This window comes from Ochotona curzoniae, unplaced genomic scaffold (genome assembly GCF_017591425.1).
Source record: "Ochotona curzoniae isolate NIBS_2020 unplaced genomic scaffold, NIBS_Ocur_1.0 contig_43, whole genome shotgun sequence".
NCBI classification, from domain to species: Eukaryota; Metazoa; Chordata; class Mammalia; order Lagomorpha; family Ochotonidae; genus Ochotona; species Ochotona curzoniae.
This window is the reverse complement of record NW_024466218.1, coordinates 20,993,589-21,020,905: the sequence shown is the minus strand read 5'-3', so window position 1 is coordinate 21,020,905 and position 27,317 is coordinate 20,993,589. Positions and strand designations below refer to the sequence as shown.

The 27,317-nt window shown below is 40.5% G+C and overlaps 1 protein-coding gene across 3 annotated transcripts in view; it reads left to right on the top strand.

The window, feature by feature from the left end:
* DYM (dymeclin) overlaps positions 1-27,317 on the top strand; it is a 290,990-nt gene that overhangs the window by 55,738 nt on the left and 207,935 nt on the right. For all 3 annotated transcript variants that reach the window (XM_040984988.1, XM_040984986.1, XM_040984989.1), the window contains 3 exons: positions 2,224-2,296; positions 17,509-17,634; positions 18,161-18,303. In XM_040984988.1, the coding sequence (XP_040840922.1) occupies positions 2,224-2,296; positions 17,509-17,634; positions 18,161-18,303 (342 nt within the window). The remainder of the gene's footprint in view (positions 1-2,223; positions 2,297-17,508; positions 17,635-18,160; positions 18,304-27,317) is intronic.

Below are 27,317 nucleotides of genomic sequence, written 5' to 3'. Positions count from 1 at the left end.
TGGAATCAGAGAGAGAATTGTTGTCACCATTTTAAGATTTTAAAATTAGATGTGATTACAACCTGAAAATAAGCAACACAATCAGGCACTAACTGTAGGTCCTGCACCTTAGTTCTTCATCTTCTGTAATCTAAAAGCCGGGTGCTGTTTGGGTGCTTAGGGATCTGTTATTAAACTACCAAGTGGTCTGGGATGCACTCTGGGGAATCAGTAAGTCTTTGTTAGTGTTCTTTCTTGAGGCTAGGTCATTGCATTTCTATATATGAGCTGAAGAGTTCAGCAAATTATGTGTGTGTGTATGTGGTGCCAACAGATCAGCTTGTTAAACAGGTTGTTCCTCACTTGGGTGGTTCTGGGCCACCTTGGGAGTGAGAAGGTTGAAGTTAGATTTATTCCCCATTTTGTGTCTTCAGAAAGAGAGGTTACTCATTTCCTTATTTTCTTCACTGGTTGAGCCAGGCCCCTTCCTCTCTTGGAGTGAGATTGAATGTTTGCTGGTCTTGTGTCTTGCTGTGTGTCCTTTGTGGCATTATTTGTTGTGTTCTGTGTGATTTGATATTGTCTGTATTTGCGCTCATCTCTTGGAGGTTTCCTGTCAGTTCTACTTAGGGTAAGACAGGAAGGAATTTCTTTTAATTTCTGAGTTGCGGAAGATGTTTGCTTGGGTCATTGGACACAATCACTGGATTTGTAGCTAGGCACCTGGGTTTAGTTTGGCAGACTTGCACTGAATGTCTGCTAGACTTACCTGTCAACATCCAGAGAGGATTGGTTTAGGACTCCTGTGGGTTTGAGAATCTGTTGATGCAGCAAGTTCTTTATATAGGATGACTTTAAGAGTTTTCACATAGCTTTCACAAACCCAGCTATTTTTAGTCACTTCTAGGTCACTTAATATGCCTAATATAATTTAAATGCTGTGTAAGTAACCGTTGTACCATATTCCTGAGAGCATTACGACAGGGAAGGAGTCTGCTCGTGTTCAACAGGTGCAGTTACTCCCCACCCCTCCACCCCTGTAGTTTTAGTTGGCAGTTTGCTGGATCTGTGAAGGTAGAACCTGCAGATATGAAGAGCTGACTCTATGTGCAAGCTTTCTTAGTCACTCTCTTCAAGAAGTAGGGGTCCTCTAGGGGCCTGCCTGCATGGAGAGAGAAAATGATGATTTAGTGTAATTTACATGTGCTGTGGACAATGTATGTGGTAAGTCTAGAAACTTTATACATGCTTAACTTTATTGAAGCAGGATTTGGGTTTTAATGAAAAAAGAAAGACTGAGGAGGGTTCAGAGGATGTGTTTTTAAGAAATTGAATTTTTGTTTTTTGAGAATATTCCAATGATGGTCTTGGTGTTGATGGAGTGTTAAGTGGTGCTTGAGAGGTAGCTTGGAACTGTGGTGGAGGGGACACAGTTGAAAGGGATGCAGGTCCAGATGGTGAAGTGTCTCACATGCTGTGTTGGGCAGTTTGTGAACATCTTTTGGTGGTAACGTTAGATGTTTGTTGGGAAGGGGTGCCAGTCTTCTGCCCCCACTTGAGAGCAGCCAGAACAGCTTGAGTTGGATTTCTTTCCTATATTTCAGCTTAACATGAGATTTCATTGAAAAAAAAAATAGTATAATCTGAAGAGTTTTGGCAACTACTGGCTTATGGGAACCTTCAGACACCTTCAAGCTTATCAAAGTTCTATGTAAAGGATTGCATTTGTGATGCTGGCATCCCATAAACCAGTGCTGATTTAGTCCCAGCTGTTCCACTTGTGATCTAGCTTCCTGCTAACATGCCTGAGAAGGCAGCAGCAGATGGTCCAAGAACTTGAGTCCCTACCTCCCATATGGGGAACTGGATGGAAGTATCCGGCTCCTCCCTTCAGCCTGAATCAGCCCTGACTTTGTGGTCAGTGGGGAGTAAACCAGTAAACAAAAGGTCTCTGTTTCTGTCTTTCCTTCTCTCTCTCTCTGTTGCTTTGCCTTTCAAATAAAATAAATAAATAAGTATATATATGTATATATGTAATTAATGGCTAATGTTCAGAATTCTTGTACTAGTTGAAGGTCATAATAGACACCAACTTGATCATGACTTAAATTGTATCAGAAAGCAACAGGAATGTCTGAATTTATGTAATGATTACTGTTCTTACTCTCATTAGGAATGAAAACCCCAACTTGTAAACCTCCTTTCTAGAGTGTCCTTGGCTAAAACATTCACTGTGTCTTGCAGGTTCTGACTCAGAAGACCTTCTAGAGGAGCTGCTGTGCTGTTTGATGCAGTTAATCACTGATACTCCGCTCTTGTAAGTTCTGGCCATGCCAGCATTGGTTTGATGTTCTTTGTGCACTGCAGATGGTAACTGAACATACCGAGGGGTCTCTGGGTCCTGGGAGAATCCTTTTTTGTATGTTTCTAAGGAATTGTATGAACATGGAATTCTTTCATCTCTCTTGCCTAGTTCTTCTTGGTAGCTTAGTAACCATCAGCAATAGAGAAGTTCTGTGTTGTGAAGGGAAAAAATAAACCCCTCAACAATATGAAGCATGTAGTAGGCACAGGATTAGATTAATTGCTATAATAAGAAGTTGCACAATTTCTGCAGACCAGAGTTTAGGACAGAGCAGTGTGAATTGAATCTGTGGGATAGCACAGTGGGGTGACCACCTGGTGTTTCTTCTCCTTACTCTTTGGGTACCTGGTTTTATTTCTGGCTTCTTCAGGAGGAGACGTATTTCCATTTCTGGGCCTCCTTAAAGCCTGGAGAGGGCAGGAACTGTTTGGGCTGGCGGACAATCTCCTCATGAGAACTTCGAGAGAGTTCTTTAAAGAGACTAACTCAATCAGGAGGATTTTTTTTTCTCCCTTCCTGACACTATGCTGCTGACTGGATTGTGGACAAGGTCTTTGGAGTTAGGTGTGCCTCTTGACACCATGAGCCAAGAGTCCCAGAAAACTGTGACTGGAAGTCATTGAGCCACTCCACTAAAATCAATGGCTATCAGGCCCCCCGCTTCACACATGGCTTCTCAGGTGGCAAATATAAACTTCTTGGGACTACTATTGTGACTTAGTAGGTTAAGCTGCTGTCTGCAGCACTGGCATCCTGTATGGCCACCAGTTCAAGTCCTGGCTGCTCTGCTTCCAATGCAGCTCCCTGCTAAATATGCCTGGAAAGACAGCAGAGGATGGCCCAAATACTTGTGCCTCGTTCACCCTCATGGTGAACCTGAATTAAGTTCCAAGCTTTTGGTGTCAGCCTGTGCCATAGTTGGCCATTGTGAACATTTGGGGATTGAACCAGTGGATGGAAGATCTTAATTTTTCTTTGTCTTTTCTTCTTGCTCTGTAACCCTGCCTTCCAAATAAAAACAAATGTTTTCAAATTTTTTTTGTTTACATTACTCTGTGTTTCACTGCAGCTCAATGCAATTCTCTTGGGTTTCCAAATGTTTATCTGGCGCATTAACTTAAAAAATTTATTTACTGGGCCCAGCACTGTGGCTCATTCTTATGTTATATGTTCTGGGATTCCATATGGGACCTGGGTGCCAGTTTGTGTCCCAACTGCCCTGCTTGTGGCCTGGGAAAGCATGGGAGGATGGCCTAAAGCCTTGGGACCTTGCACCCATGTGGGAGACCTGAAGGAAGCTCCTGGCTTCAAATTGACTCAGCTCCAGCTCTTGGCAGCCATGTGGGGAGTGGACCATCGGACAGAAGATCTTTCTCTCATTCTCTCCTCCTCTCTATGTCTGCTTTTCCAACAAAAGTAAAATAAATCTTTAAAATTAAAAATAAGCCTTATAATTTTATTTAAATATTTGAGAAGTGGAGCGAAAGAGAGCGAGCACGAGCCTGGTATACTGTCTCTATTTCATTTCAGACAAGATCGGGCGAGCTCAGGGTGGTATGGCCATAGACTATTTCATTTCATAAATGCCTGCAACCTCTGGGGCTGAGGCAAGAGCTGCGCACAATGCAGGACTTAGGCATGCTGAGCGAGACCAGCTGCTTCAGACATCCCCTGCTGTTTCCCATGATCTGCATTAGTGGGAAGCTCAAATCAGGGGCTGGAACTGGGAGTCAAACCCAGCTACTCCAGTGTGGATGTTGGTTTTTTAAACAGTGGACCAAATGCTTGCCCCCAACAGTAATGAGTCTCAGCGTTTTCCAAAAATCTGCTCCCCTGAGAGAAGCCTTGTTAGACATCTTTTTTTTTTTTCATGATTATTGTTCCTCCTAATAAAAATGAATACCCTGAAAATTGAGTATGTGTAATTCATGACCTTTGGAGGATCACAAGCTATTACAATATCTGTGGATGTTCCCCCCACCCCACCCCAAAATCCTGAAGAAGAAGTTTTCACTCTCCCCCTCATTGGCAATGCATTGTTTAAAGGAATTTTTAGCAAGAAATGAGTCTTAAGGTGTTTTGAGGTGAGATTGCAGAATCTCAATCTACTTAGGCTTATAGTAGGAAATGCTTTGCCTATGACCAAAGGAAGGGAGGTGTCTGTGAGAAGATGGGCTCCTGACCTCTGTGGAATGTGACTACAACACCCAGAATTTTCCTGTAGACTTGGAGGAGCGCTGAAGCTTGTTGTGATCAGCTGATACCGTGTGGCCTGGAATGGAGGAGTACCTGTTGGGGAACAACCTGGAGAAATTCTCCCCTCCTGTGGAACTGTGGTACACAGTTGGCATGGCTGGCATTCTCTTTCCCCTACCATTCCAGTGACTTCCATTGTCATTTGGATGGCAGTGGCTTCCAGTTTAGCCACTTTGGCAACTTCATGGGTTTGAGCATGGTTAAACCCCCAAATTCATGTAGATTTTATCCCCAAGATTGTAAGTCAGTGGCATTGAGAGACTAGAAATGTAATCTGTTTATGGTGTTCAGGATGTGAGCTTGGTGGGAGGACCTTAGGTCTTTGAAGATGTGCCCTGGAAAGGTAGTCCTTGCAATAAGGTTGTTAGGAAGAGGTGAGTTGGGTCCAGCTACTCTCTCTACTCCCTGGCTCATTAGGTGGTCCTTTTTCCACATGGTCTCCATCTCCACTGTCTACTCAGGCAAGAGTGTCCAGGAACATGGGATGTTGGTGACATTCTGAAACTTTTGTAGCAGCCTTGGGTCCCTTCTTTTTGGATTCCTTCTTAGGTGAGGAAAATGAGCAGCAATCTTGGTCAAGCCACTCTGGTCAGATTTCCTGTTACAAATGAGGGAGAGGCCAATCCACCTTGACTGAGTCATGGTCGTGGAGTGTGGGGTGCCTCACATGTTCCTGATGTAATTGTTATTTTTAAAATGTTATGGTTTTTTTTTCTTAAATGTTTATTTATTCAAAAGGTAGAGTGAGAGAGAGACAGAATCTTCTATCTGCTGGTTTACTTTGCCATTTGGCCACAAAGGCCAGGGCTGGGCCAGGCTAAAGATAGCATCTCAGTGCTTCATCTTGGCCTTCTATGTAAGTGCAGGGATCGAGTCCTTGGGCGTCTTCTGCTTTCCCAGTCTGTAAGCAAGGAACTGGATGGGAAGTAGAATAGTCGGGAATCAAACTGGTGCATGTAGAGAACGCTGGAACACTTAGCTCCTCCTGATTTAATGCTAAACTAGTATCACCTCTGATTACATTTCTGTCACCAAAAGTACCAGTGATTTGGTGTGCACCCTAAAGCAGGACTTCCACTTTTTGCCCTTGTTGATAGAATGTTTTGGTGAAGTTAAGGAGGATGAACATAGAGCTTTTTAGGTATCAACTGAGCTGTGACCACATTGGCTAGAGCAGCCAGTTACACACGCTTATGGAAGAAACAGTGTTGTAATATATCAAACATTTCATGTTTTAATATGTTTATACTTTTTAAATGAACTGAAAATGCCCAGAGAGCCAGCTGCCCCATGTTGGGTATGCTCGGTTTTAACCAGCTGCTGAAACCATTTCTCATGATTGAATGTTCTTGGAACTCTGTCTCTGCAGCTTTGTCTTGGTGACCGTTTCTATGTGAAACCAAACTGCTCTTTAGATGCTTCATCTACTGTGACTGTGCTGCAGGCATATGGATCATCTTAGAGTTTAGAGGAGTTTACTATAAAAAAACTGGGAATGCTTCACTTTTCAACATTACCAGAGAACTTTTCTTTAATATTGGCGAGCCCGGGCTGAATTAGCAGGTGAATTGTAAGAGAAAACGTAACAGCTACCAAGGGTCATTCAAAAGTAGGTTAAATGTTTTGTGCATGAATCCTATACATTTTTTTCCTGTTAATACTGAAAACAAATTGATTGCTGAGAATTCATATACAAACATGGAGGATCTTGGCAAAGTTGTTGGAACACGTATATTATGAAAAATGCTGGGCCCGGCATGGTAGCCTAGTAGCTAAAGTCCTTGCCTTGCATACGATGGGATCCCATATGGGTGCCAGTTCTAATCCCGGCAGCTCCACTTCCTATGCAGCTCCCTACTTATGGCCTGGGAAAACAGTTGAGGATAGCCCAAAGCTTTGGAACCCTGCACCTGCATGAGAGACCTGGAGGAGGCTCCTGGCTCCTGGCTTCGGATTGGCTCAGCTCTGGCCATTGCGACTACTTGGGGAGTGAATCATCGGAAGGAAGATCTTTCTCTGTCTCTCCTTCTCTCAGTATATCTGTCTTTCCAATAAAAAATAAATAAATCTTTAAAAAAGTGCTATCTGTTTGATTTACATAGATTACAGGTTTTTTTTTTTAAACACCAGAATAAACTTAACATTTTGGTTCCAGTTTTCTACTAACTTTTTAAGTGCTTTTGTATATATGTATTTATATATGATATATTTTATTTAGTGATCTACAAACTGAGTTTCAATGGTACTTTATTATGAGAAGAGGTTGAAGTGCAGTAGGTTAGATTAACTCCCAGAGGTTAATTTCCAGGAGCTTCATCCTGGTTTTCCACATTGGTGACAGGGGCCCCCACACTTGGGCCATCTTCCACTGTTTCCCCAGGATTGTAGCAGGGAGATGTATCAGAAACAGAGCAGCTGCGACATGAATTGGCATCCATATACGGTGACAGCATTAATCCACTATGCTACAGTACTCGCCCAAGGCTTTTAAATTGTTGTTGGCTACTGCTTGCCAGACATAGTGATTTTCTTGATAAAAGTTATTTGTCAAAGTCAGGTTAAAATTATGTATCTGCATCTAGTCTGTTTGGAAATGCAAGTTTGTATACAGATGCATTCTACTGTGATGTAATGGTTCATAGCTCTTTGCCATTGGCTCATTCACTCTAATGACTAGTGTGACTTAGTGACATTTGTAGTAAAAGGGGCCTGTAGACCCCAATACATTAAGAGTGACATCTGACAGTATTTAAGGAAATGATTAATTCATTGTAAATGTTGAGTAGTCCAGAACTGTTTAGCTCAGGGGATACTCAGCATTTTAATTAATTAATTAATTTAAGATTTGCTTATTTTTATTGGAAAGGCAGATCAGATTTATGGAGAAAGATCTTCAGCTCACCAAATAGCTGCAACAGCTCGAGCTGAGCCAATCAGAAGCCAGGAGCCAGGAGCTTCTTTTTGGTCTCCCATGCAGCTGCATTGGTCCCAAGACTTTGACCCATCCTCTACTGCTTTCCGAGGCCGCAGGCAGGGAGCTGGATGGGAAGTGCAGCAGCTGGGATATAAACCAGCTCCCAGATGGGCTCCTGGTACTTGCAATGTGAGGATTTATCTTTGATACTGATCTCGGCATTGTATTTTAGTTGTTTTCTGATTATCTCTTCATAATAGAATAATTTCTTTTTAATCACATTTATATTCAGAATCAAGCTGTGAATATTCTGTGTGTATAGCATACTAGGATTAGAAAGCTGTGACTGTTACAGATTTAGAGGCGGGTAAATACTCAAATGGCCCCGCAAGAGGAGCAGCCAGGGGTGATCCACAGTGACCGTTGAGTGAAGGGAAGACAGGAAGTGCTGACTATGGACTTCTTGGGAGTGAAAAACTTGTTTGGAGAATTATGAGTATTTCTTAATTAGGGCAGCAAGTTTGGTGAAGAATTGGCTTAGAGAAGCTAAGTTGTTTGATGGAGCAAAAGCTTGAAATATTAAGGACAGTGATTCCATTATATTTAGGGTTTTCTGTTTATGAATATTTAAAAAAATACAATTTTTTTTAGCTAGTTCTCTGTAATCTATTTGGAAATTCTTGAGGAAGGATGAAATTGATGAAGAATCTTATTTGTAAGATCCAGTAATCAGTGTCCTCAAGATTTCTGTAGGATAATGAAATTTCATAAAATGCACCTTGATTTGACCCATAGTCTAATGGTACTGGCTTAGACATTATAATATGGAAAATCTGACTACTTTGGGGCCAGTGCATTTAATGCTCTCCCTGCAGCCCCAGTATCCTATTTGTGTTCCAGTTCTAGTCCTGGCTGCTCCACTTGTAATCCATTTCTCTGCTTATGGATGGCTTATTGAGTGGAGTTGAGCCACTGCATCTGCATGGGTGACCTAGAAGCAGCTTCTGGCTTCAAATCAGTTCAGCTCCAGCCGTTGGTGGTTGTTTAGGGAGTTAGCCTACAAATGGAAGATCCCTCTCTCTGTCTCTCCTTCTCTGTAAATCTGCCTTTCAAATAAAAAATGTCATTAAAAAATCTGAATACTGCAAATGTTTGGTGTTAAGAGTGAGTAGGCGGTTGAAGAACCTGGAGTGTCAGGAATGGCTTCTTTTCTACAGTCCTGGGCTGTTGGGAGAGAACAGAGGGGCAGGAGAGGTCCCTGGTTGGCAGGGACCAGTGGAGGGCCTCGCGATCAGCAGTCTGCTCTTGCTTTGCTTGTTGATTCTCAAGCACCTATCCAAATTCCACCCGGACGGTGAGGGTGGCAGAAGCAAATTAGCAGTTAAATTTTAAGTGCTGCATGGTAAACATCTACTACATTTCTCTGGAACAATGAAGCATGGAATTTTCATATATCAAAATAATATTATATATTAGAAGTCCTTAAGAACCCTTTAGTTTGAAGATTGGTATCTGGTACCTTGGATCCCAGTGAAGAATTTTTTCGTTTGTGTAACATTACCTGGTTGTTGAAGAAATCCGAGCACATACATTTAGTAGCACCATGTTCAGTTACAAAATAGGTTCTTAGGTTGCACTAAATGCTTATTTAGTTACTGTCAGCAAGTATAGGAAGTAGCATGTAGCAGTAACAAGTTCCCTCATTCTGGATCCACAACATAAGGTTTGAATGTGAGATCTGCTTCCAACCAGCAGCATTACCCCAGCCCCTGGTTCCCATTTTGCACTTGGGTTAATAGATCAGATATCATCACTTGGAAAGAACATTTGAGTGCAGGTCTTTCAGTTTTTAACACTTTGGACATGGAGGTTGCTTGGGTTTATAGATTAACTCAGCTGGCTATTGAGCTTTAATATGTATAATGTCCTGAGTTAAAGTAGAGCAGCCAGCAGCTAAGATGTGTCCAGTCTGTTGCCTCAGCATTGCATTGGAAATCAAAGTCATATACTTAAACTGTTTTATAAATCTTAAAATGCTGAGTATAAAGGATGTTGTCTTGCACATATGACGTATTCAAGAAAAACATGGACTCGTAATTAGATTGCTGTTAACTTAAAACTGCTCTTAAAAATAAAGTCTTTCTTCAGGATAGCAGTATTTTATCTAGGAGTATAAAAGTTAAAGCTTAAATAAACCACTGAAAAAGCTAAGAATTGCAAATTGATTGTGGGGAGGAAATAGATCAAGTTCTTTATTGATGTCTGTTCAAGTAATTGTTTTTTCTTGCCTATTGGTACACTTTCCTTTACTACATCCTTGATTATGTGTAAATCACTATTTTTATTAAGGTAAAATGAAACTCATATTGTGATTATTTGTGTTACTGTCGCAAGTGGGATGTTTAAAAACAATGTCTAAATTTCGATCAGCTGCTAGTAATTATTTTTAGGTCCTGAGAACTCTTTCTGTGACTTCTCCTTGTTCCATAAGCGTGATGTCATGGCTGGCTTCAGTGCCCTTTTGATACCTCTATGCCCACTAGATTGTTGTCGTTAAAGGCTCAGAATATTTGTTTTTACATTATGGATCCATCTTATTAACTTGTCAGTCTAGGAGATCTTTTCATATTGAATTTTATTTAGTTAAGCTATAGCTGTTTTTAAACACTTACATATAAGTTCTTTGAGCAGTAATTGAAAAGTGAGATTTGAGTTTCTGTGATCCTCCCGTGGATAGGTTAGGTGGCTGATGTAGGTACTTACTGACAGTTCTGAGACTGCAGTCAAAACTTTAGACATTTATTCTATTTAATTGAAAGGCAGAATTACAGAGAGAAATTGAATACACACGAGAGAGAGAGATCTTATGTCTGCTGGTTCAATCCCCAAATAGCTGCAGCAGTTGTTTTGGGCCAGTCTGAAGCCAGGAGCTGTGTCTCAGTCTCTCATGCGGGTGCAGGGACTCAGGCACTTGGTTATCTTCTATTGATTTCCCAGGTGGATTAGCAGAAGGCTGAATTGGCTTGGACCAGTGCCCATATGGGGTGCCAGTATTGCAGGTGGTGGTAACTTAGCCCATTATGCCACAAGGCCAGTCCCAACAGTGCACATCTCTTGATTCCTAACCACCTACTTTTTGTTCTCTTGTTAAGTCTTTTTATAAATTAAGAATATTACTATGTTTTTGATTTATTACCTTTTCAAATTAACCATCACTATTGATAGTAACTATTCATCCATCTTTCTATATATTGATTTTACACACACACACATACATATGATAGTATGAATGATATCACTTTTTAGTTTGTCATGTTTGACTTTTAGAATCTTCAAGTTGGCCTGACATGGATATTCTGAATTTGGTCTTTATCCTTTGAACATGTCAGTTGTTTTTATTAAACTTATGTTCCATTTACACTGTACCATCAGGTTTCTTATCCAATAGTAAATCAAAGGAGCGTGTTTTTCCCTCTGTATTCTTGGACTTAGCCCTTAGCCAACACTAACACCAATTTCATGAAGGCTTTTGTCCTTATCCAAGTGTTCCACTCAGCCCTCACAGAGCAGTACAAGGTCATGGCGCCTGTCTTTTTTTCTTCACACAAAATTAATAACTTGCTCTAACAGTAGTTTGTTCTAGGACATTTCCAGACCAGATGGTGGAAACTTCTTGGGATATTATGGCAGCCAAAGCAACATTTTGGCTTCTTAAAAGTTGACTTTGTTTTGGTGATTGTGTAATGAAAAGCTTGTGAAGATTATACAGGGACATTGAAACAAGAAAGATCTGTTGGCATAAAACATTTTTCATCTTTTCAAAACCACCGCACACTGTATGGTAGAGTTTTGGTTTCTTTCAAGTGTTGGCCTCTCCAGCTTTTCCACACTGATTATTTGGCACTTAAGGTAGCACAATTAGCTTATTTTTAATTTTTTTCTTCACATGAATTTAATGTTGCCTTGAGTTCTGTTTTTTGAATGCTATAGAAAGTTATAATAGGAAATGACATTAGAGATGAATTTGCTTAAATATACTTATTTATAAATAAGAAAGCCAAGACCTATGTATGAGCTATTGGTTTGAAGTTAATAAGGTAGATTAATCAAGAACTAAGAAGTGTAGATCCTGGCTTTCCTAATTTTGAGTCAGTGGACTTTGCTGGTTTATCAGAATGCAGTTTGGTGTATCTGTAAATATGTGTTTCGTATATTTGGAGCAGAGGATTTAAAAAAAGTTGTGTCTGTTCATATACTCAGAAGCTTACACTTTTGCTTAACAGTGAATTACGTAGCAGATGTTTCCGTAAAGTATGTTTCAAAATCACGTGGGATAACTTGCTTTATAAGACTAGTATGAGCCTGTACTTAAGTCTAACAAAGACATTATGTAAAAAGAAATTTACACAGATAAGTATTTGGCACAGTGGTTAAGTGGCTGCTTGGGACACTTGCCTCCCATGTCAGAGTTTGTGGTTCAAGTCCCAGCTACTACACTTTTCATTGATGAATGAGGACTGACTAGAAGTAGGATGGTTACTACTAGACATGGAATTCTATTAGCAGCTTGACTTTGAACTTCCCAGCGTCCAAGATTGTGAGAAATAATTGTTTGTTGCATAAAACACCCACTGGTCATTTGTCACAGGAGTCTAAACTATCTATGGCATGGTCATTATAAAAAACTGTGGCAATGAACTGGAAAGTAAAAAGCTTAAAAATCCCACTAAATAAGACATGAAAAAGAATAAATTCTGTAAGTGTGTGAACCGTTATGTGCTGACAGCTAAAAAGTATTTCTCAGGGAAGTTTAAAAAAGGCTTAAATTCAGCAAGAAACATGATCATGAATTGGAAATGTTACCCAAACCAAGCACTTGTGTCAAGCTGCTTCGTGTGTATCAGGATTCTCTATGTAGGAATTGGCTAGCTGACTAAAACATATCACTAGAGAGCAAATAACCTAGATGGCATAGAGTGATACTGAAAAAGAAGGTAAATAGAATCCTTGTGTTGCTTGACTTGTCCAGATACATGGTAAAGCTACACCTTTTGAGAACTGTGATATTGACAAATCTAAGAATAGGAATAGGGAGCCCGATAAGGATTACCAGCTTTTCCAACATTGGCAGTTGATAAAAAGCCTCCCTCCCCAGCGGAATTTGTTGCTTTTCTTAAAATTGAATCTACTGGATAATAAACAGTACTTATCCTAGAGAAAAGAAAATATACTTATGCAGGAACCCAAATGCCCCTCAGTATTATTCTCTTGGTTTTCTGAACTTCATTCTGGTCATTTCTTCTAAAATTTTGCTTTGCTTTTACTTGAGAAGCACACACAGGTAGAAAACTCTCAGCCACAAATGTCCATAAAGGCCAAGGCAGGGAACAACCAAACCTGGGAGCTGGAAGCTCCTACAGGGGTGGCAGGGCTTGGCATCTGCCGCCTTCCAGAGTGTTCTTTAGCAGGAAGCTCGGCCCGAAGCAGACCGGGCCCAGTCTGCTTAGATTTCTTAATTCAACAAATGTTTGTTGTCTTATATGGTGTAAACTACAGAATATGATAAGCAGCATAGTAGTGGTGTTCAGAATACATGAGGATAATTGGTAGAACATTGATAGGAGGTGTGTATTATGGAAAACCTTTGGATGGGTTATGAAAAATTTTGCACCAGAATAAACACAACTTTATTATTTTTGAGATTTATTTTCATGATTTTCTCTTTTGAGAAAATTTTATTTTTGTTTGAAAGGCAGAGTTACAGAGAGAAGGAGAGCAGAGAAAGAGAAATCTTTGATCTGCTGGTTCACTCCCCCAAGTAGCCACAAGAGTTACAGCTGGGGCAGTCTGAAGTCAGGAGCCAGCAGTTTCCTTCAGGTTTCCCATACGGGTGCTCCACAGCAATTCTGGCTGAGTATCTGGGCGCACCTAGAACCACAGCCAGGAGCTCTAGGAGACAGTGCCTCTTTCCTGATAGTTCTAGAAGTCTTGGAGAAGATTTTGTTAGGAACCATTTTTGTTGGCTAAACTTTGATTGCCTCTTAGAAGGTGGAGTCAGGCCCCCTGTGTACCACATGGGGAGGGGACAAAAAGGTGAGCTTTTATCAGAAGAGGGGAGGTAGGTGTAGAATAGGAAGAGTCAAAAAAGCTGGTCAACAGCATCTTAGGACCTTCTCTCATGCAATTCCCTTTACATTTTTGTTGCAATGAGTTTTTCTCTTGTGCTTAGGAACATATATTGTACCACCTCAACAGATTCTGCACCTTTGCTATTCTGTTAGGTATGGTTTGGGCTCTGGACAGTTAAATTTAGTTTAGTTTAAATTTAGGAAGGTATCCTGTGCGTTTCCCATCAAAATCAGAGCAGTGGAGTCTCCGCATCTCTGTGCTCTGTGGAGTGAATTCCTCATGAACTAGAGGTGGGAATACACAGATTAACCACTTATTTTTGTTGCAAAGTCAGATATACAGAGGAGGAGAGACAGAGAGGAAGATTTTTCCGTCCGATGATTCACTCCCCAAGTGAATCATCAGTGGCTGGTGCTGTGCCAATTCAAAGCCAGGAGCCAGGAACGTCCTCCAGGTCTCCCATGTGGGTGCAGGATCCCAAGGCCTTGGGCCGTCCTTGACTGCTTTCCCAGGCCACAAGCATGGAGCTAGATGGGAAGTGGGGCCACCGGGATTAGAACTGGTGCCCATATGGGATCCCGGCATGTTCAAGGCGAGGGCTTTAGCCACTAGGCCACTGCGCTGGACCTTGAACTAGTACTTCTTAAGTTTTCTTTTGCCTTCCACAGTAAAATGCAGAGTCCACTACAATTCTCTCCTGTTGTTACTCATTCCCTGAATGGCTCCATTTGGAGTACCTGTTTGATTTCTTTATTTTCTGCTGAATCATGAACTCCATAAAGGCAGGGTTCTTCTCAGTGGGTGGATGTGTCTCCCGTGTGTAGCTCAGTAGCTGTCTGGATAAATTAAGAATAAATTCCTCACAGATATGTGTTGAGTGACAGGTGAGCTGAAGTACAATGTAGTAAACAATTTGATTAGAATGTCTGTTTGGGCCCATAGAAACTCCCAGGAGGGATTACTTAGTTTTATTGAGGAATTTTTATTTTATTTTATTTTATTTTATTTTATTTTATTTTATTTTATTTTATTTTATTTTATTTTATTTTATTTTATTTTAATAAAAGCATTTTTAAAGATTTAATTATTTTTATTGGAAAGTTAGATATACAGAGAGGAGGAGAGACAGAGGGAAGATCTTCTGTCCAATGATTCACTCCTGCAGTGACCGCAATGACTGGAGCTGAGCCAATCCAAAGCCAGGAGCCAGGAGCCAGGAGCCTCCTCCAGTTCTTCCACACGGATGCAGGGTCCCAAAGTTTTGGGGCATCCTTGACTGCTTTCCTAGGCCACAAGCAGGGAGCTGGATGGGAAGTGGAGCTGCCGGGATTAGAACCAGCGCCCATGTGAGATCCTGGGACATGCAAGGCGAGGACTTTAACCACTACACTATTGTGCTGAGCCCTTATTAAGGAATTTGCGGGCATGGTTTACTGCTCAGTATGAATCAGTGTTATGTCAAGTCAGCATTTTAAAAAATCTCTTAAAAACTTATTTGAATGCCAGCCTTACATAGAAAAGGGAGAGGAGGGCCCAGTGCCGTGGCCTAGCAGCTAAAGTCTTCGTCTTGACTGTGCCAGGATCCCTCTAGCAGAGCCCCCTGCTGCCAGTGCCTTCTCACCACAAACAGAAGGAGCCAGTTCTCAAGTGACAGTGTCAAGATACTAGAAGTTACAGCCTCACAAGGTGTAGTGCCCCTGCTTTCAGCTGTGAGTGTTGGGGATGTGAGCCCTTGACTTAAGCATCTCATTTGCATGCATGATTGTCAACCAGCCAATGGGAAGTAACAGGACCCTTGCTATCTGCTGGCCACTTGGCTCAGTTAGAGCTCGTCTTACAAGGCCATGCCCGAAATGGAGTTACTGCTGCCAAAGCAGTCTTATTAATCATAATTAAATGCACAAGACTTATGGCACAGCAGAACACATCACAACAAAGGGTTGACACTTTTTCTTAGTGTGATTTTGTTTCGTCCAATTAATTTTGATGGATAACAAATGCCCTGTCCTGAGGTAGACCTTATTCTTGCCCCAAGATTGTTAGCCCTCATATTTCTTGTTTAGTCATGGCTTTTAGTTAAACAATCTAAAACAGTTTTCTTTCTGGATCTGAGATAGTAGAGTAAGATGTGAGATTGTAAGCCAGTTTTTTTTTTTTTTTGATGGCATGACTGAATCCGTTTGCAAATGTATTGGAGGTCATCACCTGTCTGTCTGGAGGGGATGTACCCTGTGGTGAGGTACAAGATATTTGTTTCTTGAGGATTTGCCTTCAAACTCTGACTCAGCTGAAAAGCCCAGCCAATGAATAGGGAGTATGGATTCCTGACAGGCGCAGCCTCTATCAATAAATGATGGTTGTAATGTAAAATATTTGGGTTTCTGAGCACTCAAGCCATCGTTAATGAATCATAACATGACAGGAAATGTTGGATTTCCTTTTCAATCTGTTCAGAAAATAAGAATAAATAGAAGAATTGCTTTTTATGTGGATTGCATTTACAACAGTAATTACACCAATTTCAACAGAAAATTTTGCTTTTTTTTTTTTTTAGATTTATTTTTGTTGGAAAGGCAGATCAGATTTATGGAGAGAAGGAGAAACAGAAAAGGATCCGCTTTCTGCTGGTTCTCTCCTCAAGAGTTGAGCTGATCAGAAACCAGGAGCTTCTTGCGGGTCTTTCATGTGGGTGCAGGGTCCCACTTTGGGCCGTCTCTCCTGCTTTCCCAGGCCATAATCGGGAAGTTGGATGAGAAGTGGAGCAGCTGGGACATGAACCAGTGCCCATAAGTGTTCCCTGTACATGCAGTGTGAGGACTTCAGCCACTAGGCCATGACACCAAGCCCAGAACATTTTCCTAAGGAAAGTTAAAAGGCAGATTTTTTAGTGGAAATGAAGTCTGTTCATTACAGAGTAAGGTTAGTTGCCTGTATCTCTTGAGTTTGGTTTTGTACACTTTATTTTTTAAAAAAAGTGTTTCCATTTGTAGTAATACTGCCATGTATCTGATAGAGTTTAAGCTCACTCAGTTCTACAGTTAAGGCAACATTTATTTATTTAATCAGCCTTCATTTAAGTAAATGTGAAGTACTTTTATTTTGGTTTTTCACAAACATTTCAGTTTTATAAAGATGCTTTGATTTTCATGTGAAGCTGTTACTCTTTTGGCTGTGCCAAGATTTCTACTGTTATGCCTGTGGCATTATACTTTTCTCTGTGATTACCATGTATCAATGGTTGCAGTAACCGAGGTTTCTTATGCATTTAATCCTATTTTTATTCTTTATCCAGCTAAGATCCTTTCTTTTTATTGACCTGAAGGGCATTAATGATCTTGGGCAGATGGGGGTGTGCTGCATAGTAGAATATCCCTCATAAAACAGGAATAATGTTTACTGTGAGTATTGTGTTAACAATGCGAAGTTGGCCTCAAGACAGGGTACACTGGAGACAGAAGATCTGGCATGTACTATTATTCTGATTGTTTCCTTCCCTTCTGTGTTAGCCCTCCTAGTTTTGTAATCTGAATATGTTGTTTCTGTGTTATTACTAAAAGGGGTACACACTGATGTTCAGAATGGATCTCCAAGCAGAGCAGTGCTGTTTGCTACTTCTGTTATGTATAATTACACTTGGCATTGCTAAGAAATGGGAACCAGAAATTAGGAAAATAACAAAATACTCGATCAAAATACTAGAACTAATGATTAGGAAAGCATTTGATATTTTTAACTCATTAAAAACATTTTTAACAGCCTAGAAGCACATTGAGTATTTAATTTTAATTTAAAAAATTTATCTGGAAAAGAGTAGTATATTACTCTTCCAACGTGGTCGTTATTCTGATTTTTCCTCTTTCTCCAGAGATATCACCTATGAGATTTCCGTAGAAGCTATATCAACAATGGTGGTTTTCCTTTCCTGCCAGCTCTTTCACAAGGAGGTCTTGCGCCACAGCATCAGTCACAAGTATCTGATGCGAGGTCCATGGTATGTTTCTGTTTTAGACTGGTCTAGCTTTTAATTGTATAAATCTGTGATTTCTAGTCTTGCCTTGTTGCCTGAGTGCTGTCTCATATCCCCAGCCAGGCATTTCCTTCGGGTCTTCAGTAAGTATAAGTTTTCATTATTTAAAAATTCTTACTTTTCTCTATTTCTATTTTACTATTTTCCTTCAAGTGCAAGGTACTGTGTGATGCACTAAATTTATAATATATCACAGTATCATAGAGATAACAAGTAAGATGATCAAAAGTTCAAGAGCTTGAAGTGATTTGACCAGTGTCTTTTGGTGTGGTAAGAGACAAAGTCGCAGTTGAGGCTTGAAACTGGTTTCAAAAGCCATTGCCTTCAATAAGATGTGATAATGCTAGATTTTATTGAATTGTGCTAGTCCTTTGATATTAATAGCTAATGCTAATGGCATAATTATTTTTGTATCATAGTACAGAAATAGAATTAGGTGACTCCTGTATCTATAAGTTTGATTTCCTTTTTTTTTTTTCTTTTTGTGTAGTCTTCCATACACTAGCAAACTTGTGAAAACATTATTGTATAACTTTATCAGACAAGAAAAGCCTCCTCCTCCGGGAGCCCACGTTCTCTCTCAGCAATCGGACGGGGGTGGATTGCTATATGGACTTGCATCAGGAGTAGCAAGTAAGTCTCGGCACACTCGTCTCAGTTCTTTGATGCATGTAAGTCATGTCTGATTAGGCCTACGACGTGCTGTTTACTTGCTGTCACAACGATTCTGCTGCGTCTGTGCAGCTGGCCAAATGGGAAATGTAGGTAGGAAGTGATTGAATATTAAGTCTTTCTATTCCTGTATGATGATTTATGTTCTTGTTATGCATATAACGAATAAGTTATTTACATATGAAATGCCATCTTTCTAGAAGCGTGTTTACATGTAAATATGCATGTGTTTATGCAGTGAAAATAAAAATAAGCCTTTGGATGCTCTGAAGTACTTCTGCTATAAGAGGAAATTCTGCTGTTTTAGGAGCTTTATTGGATAGGATTTTATATGACTAATCATAGTTTTCCTGTTGTACTTGGTACTTACTTTGCTCAGTGACAAATTAACACAGTTGAAGAGTTTTGTAATGCACTCCATAGTGGCACGCAGTTACATTTTGCCAGACTGGAAGCAGGTGTCCAACTAGAAACGCCGCCTGCTACCTTACAGAGAATGCTCCCTTCTCAGTGTTCAGACCAAAGGCCTTAGATACAGAGGTGGAGAGCCCAGGCAGTCTGAGACTATATAAGCTGAATTTTGGCTTTGTCTTGAAGGAGAAACAAAACCCAGAGAAGATCAACACTGGTGAGCCCTGTTGAGGCTGTGAGCCTACTAAAACCACAGACGCAGCTGGAAGGTGTCTGTGGCATTCTCACCACACTCAAGGGGCCATGGGTTTGGTGTGAAAAAGCAGTACTGTGTGAAAAAGCAACTTACTGGATAGCAAGTGTTGAGAGCTTTTCTGGATTTAAAGTAATACTGATAGAGTTATTCTGCTGACTTAAGAAACTGATCAGTGAAACCAACTCCCTAGGTTTGCTTTCTTTTGATTCCTTTAGCATTGTGGATTGAAGTTGAGATCACTTATACTTTGGTCCTTGGCGCTGAGCAGCTATTGTAGAACATCTGTATACGTAGGATCCCCAAGTTCCCCTGTCAGATGGTAGGGAAATGGCTCATTCATAACCTCTGAACCTGGCACTGGAAACATTTGTGGTGTCTCACAAGAAGCCTTAATCTGTCTGTGCCTGGTACCAAAAATACTTGCATCTTGTATTTTTAATCAGTTCCTAACTAGCTAGCTGTTAACTAGGAAACTAGAAAGAAGTGATAATTCTGTTAGGCCAATAAGGAGAATAAGGAAGTCCCTTGATTTTTCCTAGTTTGAAATTGAGAAGGTTGATTGGAATGGACTGCCTCTAAGACTGTTTTCATATAACTTTCAAAGATTCTGCGGTCCTTTTAACTCACCATTTTAAAATTTAATGATCAGCTAAGGGCATTAAGATGGTTTTTAGTAGTCACAGACATTTTACATAGCTTTTTTTCTAGGACTATTTGTATAATATGAAGATAATGATGGATTTATTATTTCACAGTATGTGACTCAAAGGATTATGAAACAAACCGCAAAAGAACATTCTTCTTCAAAGGATAACTATTCAGTTTGGGCAAAGGAAATATAAAAGCTATTTTAGTAATTTTTTAATTAAGTCACATTCCAGGACAGTTAAATCAGGTTGATGAAATTTGACTTGAGTTGTTTGATCACTTTTGATGATACTTTGATTGGTAGTTAATGAACTTTTCTATTTTTAAAAAAGATTTATTTATTTATTTATTTATTTAGTAGAGTGACGAGGGGGGGCCCTCTTATCTACTGGTGCACTTCCCAGATGGATACAACAGTCAGGTCTGGGCCTCCATCCTGGTCTCCCACATGGGGTGGCAGTGGCTCAGGCACATGGACCACCTTCTAGTCCTTTCTCAGCACATTATAGGGAGCAGGATTGGAAGTGGAGCAGTCAGAACTCAAATTGTCAGGTGGGTAGAGAATGCCAGCGTTGTAAGCAGTGGCTTCAATTGCTGTGCTGCAACACTGGCTGTAGGAATCTTTTTTTTAATTGAATAGTAACATGAGAAAAATAGATTATTTTGCAATCATAGAAACATTTGTATTCCAGAGCCAAATGTGAACAAGAGACTTTTGGGTTTTATTCATTTCTTCAAGTTTTATTGGGGTTGCATTTTTCTTGGATATAGAAGCATTTCCTTCCTGAGCAGTGTATGCAATTTTTTTTTTTTTTGCTTAAATCATTTCCTTTGAAGCATAGTACATTGTTAAACAATCAAACAAACAAAATGACAGCTTTGCAGTGTTGGCTGGTGAGGTTTTGTTGATCCCTAGGAGGTTTAGAGAGATTGTGGACACTGGAACTGGCATCTGTAATCACGTGCCTGGACCCTCCTGGAAGTCAGGCGAGGCCCCCTCTAATGTCTTTGCTTGATATCATTAGATGTTTGTTTTTTTGTTCTGTTATGTGTTGACCAGATTCTGGTAAAGAGCCTATTGCTTTTTGCATCGTGACACTATCCTTTTTCACGCCTTCCCTTACTTTGTGGCGTTAGCCAGGCCTCCTCCTGCCTCCGCTCTCTGGTTCTCCACTCTTCTTAAGCTCTGTCCTGAGGACCGCCTTCCCCACAAAGGCTGGATGTGGTCTTTCATGCACTACGGAAAGCTTGTGCTTGTACAACCTGCTCACTTAGCTCTCCCTAGCAACAACAGATAACACAGGTTCATAAAACACACACAAGTTCACAGCAGTGTCTTGAGCATTTAACCTTGTTCTTATATTAGTCTCATCTTTCTGAAGAAGACTGACCTTTTTAATGTGATTGCTGAAGAGCTGCCCCTGGTTGCTGCATTGTTCTGTCTGGCATCCAGTGGGTCGGGTTGCACTTGAGCTTTGCCTTTGCAGTTTTGACCTTTTCTGTTAAGACCTGAGTCCTGAGTGCGGTAACCACTGGCCGAGTCCTGTGGGCATCCAGCAGAGCACTTGACATCTCTCAATAGATGCTTGCAGGTAAGGAAACATCAAGGCTGGTACCATCTACACTGGAGATAGGGAGTGAGTGCAGTTACATGACCAGTGCTTGTTGTTTACTTACTGATTCTTCAAGCTTTATTTATTTATTAGTTTGTTTGAAAGGCAGTTACAGAGAGGGAATGGCAGAGGCAGAGAGGTTTTCTATCTGCTAGTTCACTCTAAAATGTTACTGGGAGCAAAGTTGGGCCAGGCTGAAGCCAAGAAGACAGAAGCTTCACCTGGGTCTCCCATGTGGGTTCAGGGGCCAAAGCATAAGCATTTGGGCCCTCTTCTAGTACTTTCTCAGGTGCGTTAGCAAGGGGCTAGATTGGAAGTAAAGCAGCCTGGACTTGAACTGATTTCCATATGGGATGCCAGTACTACAGGCAGGAATGCTAGCACTCAGCTACAGCACTGGCTGCCAGAGCCCATCATTTATTGAATACCTTCTGTTTGTTGGATACTGTAATAATCACATAATTTTATTTCCTTTATATTTCTGTTTAAACATTTTATTTTGGAAAAAAATAATGTTTTGAGGATTTATTTATTTATTTATTTTTGGAAAGGCAGATCAGACTAATGGAGAGGAAACACAGAGAAAAAGTTCTTCCATCCGTTGGTTCACTCCCCAAATGGTTGCAGTTGCCAGAGCTGAGCTGATCTGAAGCCAGGAGCCAGGGGCTTCTTCTAGCTCTCCCACATGGGTACAGGGGCCCAAGGCCTTGAGCCATCGTCTGATGGGAAGTAGAGCAGCTGGGCCATGAACTGGTGTCTGTATCGGATCCTGGCACTATTGAGGTTAGGATTTAGTCATTGAGCCATCATGCTGAACTATTTTAAAGATGTACGGAAGTAGAGAAAATTGTAGAATGAGTGTAATATTCAACATTTTGCTTATCTCCCTCCCTCTGTCTTCCTCATTCTGTTTTTCAAAAGTTACTTATTTTGGGACCATTGTAGTGGCATTTCAGGTTGATTCTCTGCCTGTGGCACCAACAACCCATATGGGCTCCGGTGAACCATGGCTGTTTCTGTTCTGACTCAGCTCCTTGCCTGTGGCCTGGGAAAGCAGCAGAGGATGGTCCAATGACTTGGGACCCTGGACCCGTGTGGGAGACCCGGAAGAAGCTGCTGGCTTCGGATTGGCTCAGCTCCAGTCATTGCGGCCACTTGGGGAATACATCATCAGACGGAAAATCTTTCTCTTTGTCTCTTCTCCTCTTTGTATATCTGCCTTTCCAATAAAAATAAATAAGCCTTTGTTAGAAAAAAAAAGAGAATTGCTTTTTCAAATATCGTAAGTATAATTAGCTTTTCCACTGGAACTAGCTAGAATTAGTTATATATTAATATATCACCTTGTCTTGTAATCTCTGATACATGGAATTTATATATATATATTCATACAGGGAAGTATATGAAAAATTATTTCCTTCCTCTTATTTTTTGTTTTGTTTTTGACTTAAGCATTCTTCAAATATGCTTATGAAATGAACTTCAGTCCATTTTACTATTCAGAAAAAAAAAGCTACAGTCTTAATTAAGGCAATATTTTAAAATGACTTTTGAATGAACTGCTAAATTCTGTAACTACCTAAATAATCTTTTTTGAAAAAAAAATAACCATTTTGTATTATAATAAAATTTGGCATTTCTGGTCCATTAGACATGAGGTGGGGCTGGTAATGCATATTCCCAGTGGGCCTTTTAGATGATGCTGGCATGGTTGGCTCACTTGAGCGTCACCAACTTAATGTGTGTGACATTTATTCCACTGTGGGTCCGGGTGGCCGATGGCTGAGCTGGCACTGATCACTGAGGCAATAGTCTACACCAAGGGGCTTAACTGACCCCCTCAGGCTGGATTAACTTAATTTTTCTTCCCAAGGCCCCAAAGCTTTGGTCCATATTCTACTGCTTTCCCAGACCGTAAGCAGGGAGCCAGATGGGAAATGGAGCATCTGGGACACAAACCTATGCCCAAATGGGATCCCATGGATACAAGGTGGGGATTTAGCTACTAGGCCATTGTGCGGGCCCTCACTGCTTTAATATTAATAAATATGAGACCTTGTGGAGAGGATCATTGTGAGGAGTGAATGAGCTGTTATATATAAAATCACATCTGCAGCTGTACACCTGTCTTCATGTCCATTGTGTTTTGTTGTCTGCACGGAAGAGCTGGTGCTTATTAATCAAAATACAAACACCTTGAGGAAAACAGCTGGAACATTGCAGAATTTTGTATTTTTAGCCTGCTTAAATTTTACAATTTATCTCAAGATGGTTTTGAGAAACTGACTAAATTGAAAGCTGCAGTCATGTTTTTTCCCAACTGGTTTTTCATTTTATGTGGTGCAAAATTTGGCCAGTGATGGTTGGAAAAGAAAACTTGATTGTTAAATAGAGAATGCCCGCAAGAGATTTCTCCTTGCTTCATAAATGAACTTGCCTTGGCAACTGTCACTATGATACCACTTTTTAGTCACTTTTTCATCTGAAGGTTTATTTTATTTTCTCATTGACAGTTTGTTTATAAAATCACTCAAAGATTTTATTAAGGAGATTTGATGCTAATTCAACCTGATTTATAATTTGCAAATCAAATGTTCAGCTAATCAAGATTGTCGGTACTACTGGTCAGTAAGGCAGAAGAGCAGTTGATAGTTAATTTTTTATCAGTGTATCGCCTTACCCTTTAGAAGATGTTTTATAAAGCAGATATCAAAAGACTTGTCTCCTTGATTTGTGATATGATGGGACAGGTTCAGTGGTGCTAAGGTGTTGTCTTAGTTGACCTTGACTACCAACACAGAATGTCACAGATTGGGTGTTTGGTGGCTTGACAGCAGTTCTCAGTCGTGGAACCTGGGAGTTCAAAGCTCCAGCTGCCAGTAGATGCCGCTTTCCATGGGGGCCCTGGTCCTGCCTTGCACATGACCAACTGCCCTGTGTGTGGCAGAGGAGGATCTCTGATGGCCTTCCTCCTGCTTTGAGGGGATGCCTCCCAGGGGTCCCATTCTTGACCTCATCTGAAACCAAGTACCTACCAAAGACTCCTCTTCCCAATACCATCACACTGAGGGGCATGGCCTCAAATGTGAATTTAGGGAGTGATACCAAGTCAGTTGGAACTCCTCTTACTATAATTTTCAATGTGGGATTTCATTTAATTCTTTCTGTATTTTGATACCTCCAGTCATTTGTAATTTTAAACCACAACCCCACTCAGTGGTGATGGTGTAAGATATGGCCATTTTAGATTACTCATAACCCATTGTAAACCCACTGATTCATTTAAAAAAGAATAACTAAGAGCAGGCCAGAATGTATGCAGAGACCTTCTTTGTGTTCTCTGATTGAAGCACATGATTGTCTTTTCTGGTTTTTGGGGGCATCACTGACACTGTCCTTTGCAGGGACTGGCTCTTAAAAGATGATTATCTGGTAATATGGAAGAGGTACAAGTTACAGACTGAGTGTTGGTGTTAGGTGAGACCTAGAACTGAATGCCACTTCAACCATGCACTGTGTTTTTCAGCTGTTTATTTAACCTCTCAATGACTTCGCTGTGGTAAAATGAGAATAATGTAATCCCTCCTGGCCCTTAATCACATTTTGCTTTATACAGTTTCAGTTACCTGCTGTCAACCACTGTCTAAAAATGTTAAGTGAAAAACTCCAGAAATAATACTATTCATGAATTTCAAGTTTGTGATGATATTTGACTCCATCCCATCCTGTTCTCCCTGGAATGTGACTTATCCCTTTGTCCGGTGTATACAGAGTGTAAATGCTTTCCCCTGCTCAGTGTTTATATTGTAGTAACCATGATTCTACCGAATAGTGTCCTCAAAGTACGAGAGTAGTAATGCAGAGCAAGTGGAAGAACATGTCAACTCTGGTACAATGTGGCAGTGCTGCAGGACCAAGAGAACACAGGGCAATGCAGATGCCCTTTGACTTACTTTTGGGGTTGTGACTCAAACCCATCAAAAGCAAGTCTTATGAACTGAAAATGCATGCAGTAGCTTGGTAAATCCATTGTAAAGTTGGAAAATTGGAAGCTGAACCATCTGTGGGTATTTTCTGAATCATGAGAGGGGTATGTTGGATAAATCTGTCCTTAAGGCAAAAAAATTGTTGAGCTGTTGTAATGTATGGATGATCTGTGTTAGGATATGGTACTAAGTGCAGTGGGCTGGGTGGGTGTGAGGGGAGCTGCCTGGCATTTTAGAACCGTCCTCTACTGTGCTGAGGAACAGTATGGAAAACAGAAAGAGGCTGCCTTGTTGGTACACAGTCCATGCTCACTATTACTAACAGATATTACATAGGAATATTTAAAATATACAATTTGGGACCAGCGTTTTGGCTCAGGGTTTAAACTGACCAGCTACCACACTAATATCCCACATCAGAGTGCTGGTTGGAGTCTTGAATGCTGCCCTTCTAATCCTTCCTGCACCTCTGCTAAAGCAGCTGGGAAAGCAGCAGCAGCAGCAGGTCATCCACATGCCTGGCCCATGCCACTGTTGGATGAAGATGCAGTTCCCGACTCCTGGCTTTGGCTGGTTCTGGCTACTGTGGGTATTTGGGAAACGAACCAGCAGATGGAAGCTCTGTCTCCTTATCTTTCTGAGTCAGTCTGTCTTAAAAGTAAATAAATAAATAAATAAATATTTTTAAAACATTAAAAGAAAGTAGGAAACCCTCATGATCTGATCTTATAATTTACAAGTTTATTCAGATTTTAATGTAAATAAATTATGAACAAATTGTATATTTGGTAATAAATAGTGTGTATATTTGTGAGTATATATAATTGATGTAATACTTAGGCAATGAAAGAAATATTACGTTGAAAATTTGGGGCCTGGCACAGTAGCCTAGTGGCTAAAGTCCTCATCTAGCGTGCACCAGGATCCCATATGGTTGCCGGCTTGTGTTCCAGCTGCTCCATTTCCCATCTAGCTCCCAGCTTGTAGCCTAGTAAAGCAGTAGAAATTGGCCCAAGGTGCCCACATGGGAGACCCAGAAGAAGCTCTTGGTTCCTGGCTTCGGATCGGCTCAGTTCCAGCTGTTGTGGCCATTTTCGGAAGACCTTTCTCTGTTCCTCCTTCTTTCTGTGAATTTGACTTTCCAAGAAAAAAAAAATAATAAAAATCTTTAAAAAATAAAATTTGATACTACAAGAGGAAAAATAAAGGATAACATTTATTTGGGTTTTCTGTTTTCTTGTTTTAAGATTTATTTTTATTTGAAAGGCAGAATAACTGGGAGAGGGAAAGACGGGGATTTCCTATCTGCTAGGCCACTCCCTGAATAGCTGCAGTGTCTGGAGCTTGGCTGTTCCAAAGCCGGGAGCCTGGAGCTGCTTCTGGGCAGGTTTCCCACACAGGTGCAAGGCCCCAAGGACTCGGACAATCTTCAGCTGCTTTCCCAGGTCAGTCATAAGCAGAGAGCTGGATCAGAAGTACAGCAGCTGGGACTTGAATGGAAGCTTAACCTACTGTGCCACTGTTTTAGCCTCAAAAAATTTTTAAAAATTTTATTCCTACTTCTTTGACCTTGTATATTAATATATTTCAGATTTTTTAATTGCTTCCAGTGCTTGAAATAAAGGTGAAACAAGGAAGGGTTGACTTTGAGATTTTTTTCTGTTTTAGGTTTTATGACAGAGCAGTATAACCCCATTACTGAGCATAAATACTGAGTATTTATTAAACATTATGTAAATACTGAGTATGCAATATTTTAAAGAGTCAGCTGTAATTAAGTCTGTTCTGCCAAACGGTGCTTATATCAAGTTCTGCAGTTTTACACAACAACTTCTGAAACTTCGTTTTCCCACCAGAATGGGCTGTCAGAGTTTTTATTTATTTATTTTTCCCACCTTTGGTTGTGGTGGGGAGTGTCCAAGCCAAATTTATAAGGCCAAAGTAATGAAAACAAAGTTATTTGTTTAGGCAAATGCTGTAATAGAGAAATTAATAAATAGAACTTGAAAACTGAAACTCATACTTCTCCCAGTTACTGTTGTCGAGAAAGTTGTTGAATTC